A 3046-nucleotide genomic window follows, 5' to 3' on the forward strand; every position below is an offset into this window, starting at 1 on the left:
AGGAGGGAGAAGTCGGGTGAGATAGTGTTGTCGCAGCATAGGTATATTGAGCAGCTGTTAGAGCGTCATAGGATGGTTGACGCCAAGCCGAGGTCTACCCCTTTGCCTCCGGGCTTTAGGTATACTCCTAAGGGGGACGGAGAGGAGCTGCTGGGCAATCCCACGGAGTATAGGGCTTTGGTGGGAGGATTGAACTATCTGGCGACGAACACGCGGCCTGACATTTCGTATGCCTTGAGCGTTTTGTCCCGGCATATGGCCACACCTACGAAGACTGCCATGAACTTGGCCACTGGCGTTCTGCGTTACCTGGCGGGTACTCGCGAACTAGGATTGCGTTTTGGGGGTGTTGGCAGTGTTGCAATGTCCGGGTACAGTGATTCGGACTGGGCAGGAGACCCAGTTACGCGGTGTTCTACGTCCGGTTACATATTCACTCTTAATGGGGCTGCGATTAGTTGGAGCAGCCAACTTCAACGTACTGTGGCGGCTTCGTCGGTGGAGGCTGAGTACCAAGCTACAGCGGCAGCTGTTCGTGAAGCTTTGTGGCTTCGCAAGCTGATGGTCGATTTGGGCTTGCCTGAGAGCGCGGTGAAAATCCAGATAGACTCCCAGGGGGCACTTAGCTTGGGAAATAATCCGATTACGTCTGCTCGGTCGAAGCACATCGACGTGCAGCACCACATAGTGCGTGAGAGGGTGAATAGTGGGGAGGTGCAGTTGGAGTACTGCCCTACAGAGTGGATGGTAGTGGATGCGCTCACGAAGGCACTGGGAGAAGTGAAGTTCAAACGGTGCAGAGAAGCTATGGGCGTTGTGTGAAGTGCCCATTGGCGGAGCAAATGTGCTACTGTGAGTTGGGATATGTCCCGAGGGGGCGTGTTGAAGGGTGGTCCTATCCCAACGTAGATAGTTGGTAGTTAGGCGATGATTCCGCCGTGATAGACGATGCCTCGGACGTGCCTCGACCTTGCCTCGGCCGTGCCTAGACTTGCCTCGGGTCTCTCGGCCGCGTATCTCGGACGTGACCTCAGGTCCAGGGATGGTGGACATCTGTACGATACTTCCATTTGTACTGGTATATAAGAGACGAGTTGTGCTAGTCTTCGTATCTCATCTTTGTATGGATCGGTATTCCTTAGTAGGAATTTCCTAAAGTCTTCCAGCCGTTTACCACTCACCTACCGATTGCAATACTTACATCGCAACCAGTCTCCTTGCCTCCTTCATATTCTTAACAAGTCCATCATCCGCTCCACTGTCGCTCCGACAGATCCCAACGTCGCCACGCTCCCCACCAACACCTTCTTCCATGACCGCACGGGGGCCGCAGCCATACGCCAGCACCCGTCCATCATGCAGGACCCCAGGCTGGAGGCTCTCGTCGCCGCCGTCACTGCTGCCCCGTCTGCTCAAGTGGACAACACACCGGAGGATGCTGGTCTCGAGGAGCTCGAAGGTCTGGTGCCTGTTAACCCTGACACACCTGTGCAGGGATCAGGTGACGATGCACGAAACCCAGTGGAGCTACACCGTGAGCTGACAGCGGAGCGCCGGCTGGTCTTTGCGTCTGGTAAGCTGGTAATGGGTGGGTGAAGTGTATTCCCTGATGCGCTGCTACTCTCGTGTGTGACACACCCGCATAAGGCTTGTGCCTCCTCACCGATATGCATATGTTGGAAATGACCGACACTCATATACCAGTGAATGGTAGCCACAGTAATAGGACCCAACGGGGGTCCGGCGCTTTGCTGGTCTTAACAGCATATCACAATCGACCTGCCCAATGCATGCTCCCGACTCTATGCCTCCGCCCTGCTGCAGATCCTGGACTACTCCCGGGAAGACATGCTTGCCAGCAACTTCCCCACCGCATTTCCGTACACCGAGGGCGGCCTCCGTCCCCTGGGTATGAGCAACCGGATCTTCTTCCAGCATGTGTCCACACGTGTGCCACGGCGGCAGCTCAGCGGCAACCTCCTCATGCTCGCCCGCATGGTGGACGTGCTCAACATGGAGGACGCAAAAGTGCAGACGTGGGTTACAGTGAAGAGCTGCCAGCAGGACATCGACACGGTGGGCACCATCCCGCGAGAGGCTGTCAAAGCGATGGTGGACATCCTGGCATTGCCGAAGATGCACCCGGATCACCGCCGCCTGCTTCAAGACATGTCACCTCTCGTGCATGCCCTCGTCACCTCTCTTCGGTGAACGGTCGCACGCATCGACATGACAGATGCCTATTACCGCAACACACACGCCAATCTACATGGTGTAGCCGCTGCAACCGGGCTGCCACTCCTCATGTTTAACGTCAACCCCGCCGACTTGCACAGTGCGGCTGCAGTCGTGGCCGCTGGGCAGTTTTTGGAATTTGGCGAGGACGGTGCTCTGTTGCGGGAGGAGTGTGTCATGGACAAGTGGTGGCGGGTGCGAAACAACCCCTACACCAGCCAAGCTGTTGAGGAAACGGTCCTCTCCCAACTCGTGTGGTTGTCGACCAGGGGATTTGACCCCGGGTCTGCGCCTGACTAATGGGGAAATCTTACCCCAGAACCTTATGGGGCTACCGATGCATATCCGGTAGCTAAGTGATAGACATTAGGGCACCGTCTGGACGGCGCAGTGAGATCGCGGAATGTACGTGCAGTTAGATCGCGGAATGTACGAGTTTTCCGCTAGCGCCGGTATTTAGGGCGGTGACTGCGCCTATTAGTTTATCTCACAACGATCGGTATTCCTACCAGGAATCTCCTCAAGTCCTGCCGAACGCTAACAATACTCTTTACATTACTTGTAACAGTTTATCGTGCTAAATATCTTCGCCACCGGCAATCCTTCCGGAATAACAATTAGCGTTAGCTGTCACCGTCGCCAATTCTTCAATAGGTTATGAGCCCCGCTTAGCGCCGACAGTTATCGCCCAATTGTTATTTCTATCCCTCATCAACAATGGTTAAGGACAAGCTTGATGAGTCGCTGGATCTCAACAACTACTCTACCTGGCAAATTCGATTTAGCGCGATGTGCATGGAGCTTGGGCTTG

At 55.2% G+C, this 3046-nt stretch overlaps 1 protein-coding gene across 1 annotated transcript; it reads left to right on the forward strand.

Moving 5' to 3' along the window:
- Positions 1–1356: 1356 nt before the first annotated feature.
- VOLCADRAFT_94002 (uncharacterized protein) lies at positions 1357–2535 on the forward strand (the record flags this gene model as incomplete). Its single annotated transcript, XM_002953204.1, has 3 exons — positions 1357–1581; positions 1825–2207; positions 2337–2535. The coding sequence occupies 3 exons, from the start codon at positions 1357–1359 to the stop codon at positions 2533–2535; spliced, it is 807 nt and encodes a 268-aa protein (XP_002953250.1).
- Positions 2536–3046: the final 511 nt, after the last annotated feature.

This window comes from Volvox carteri, assembly GCF_000143455.1.
Source record: "Volvox carteri f. nagariensis unplaced genomic scaffold VOLCAscaffold_35, whole genome shotgun sequence".
NCBI classification, from domain to species: domain Eukaryota; kingdom Viridiplantae; phylum Chlorophyta; class Chlorophyceae; order Chlamydomonadales; family Volvocaceae; genus Volvox; species Volvox carteri.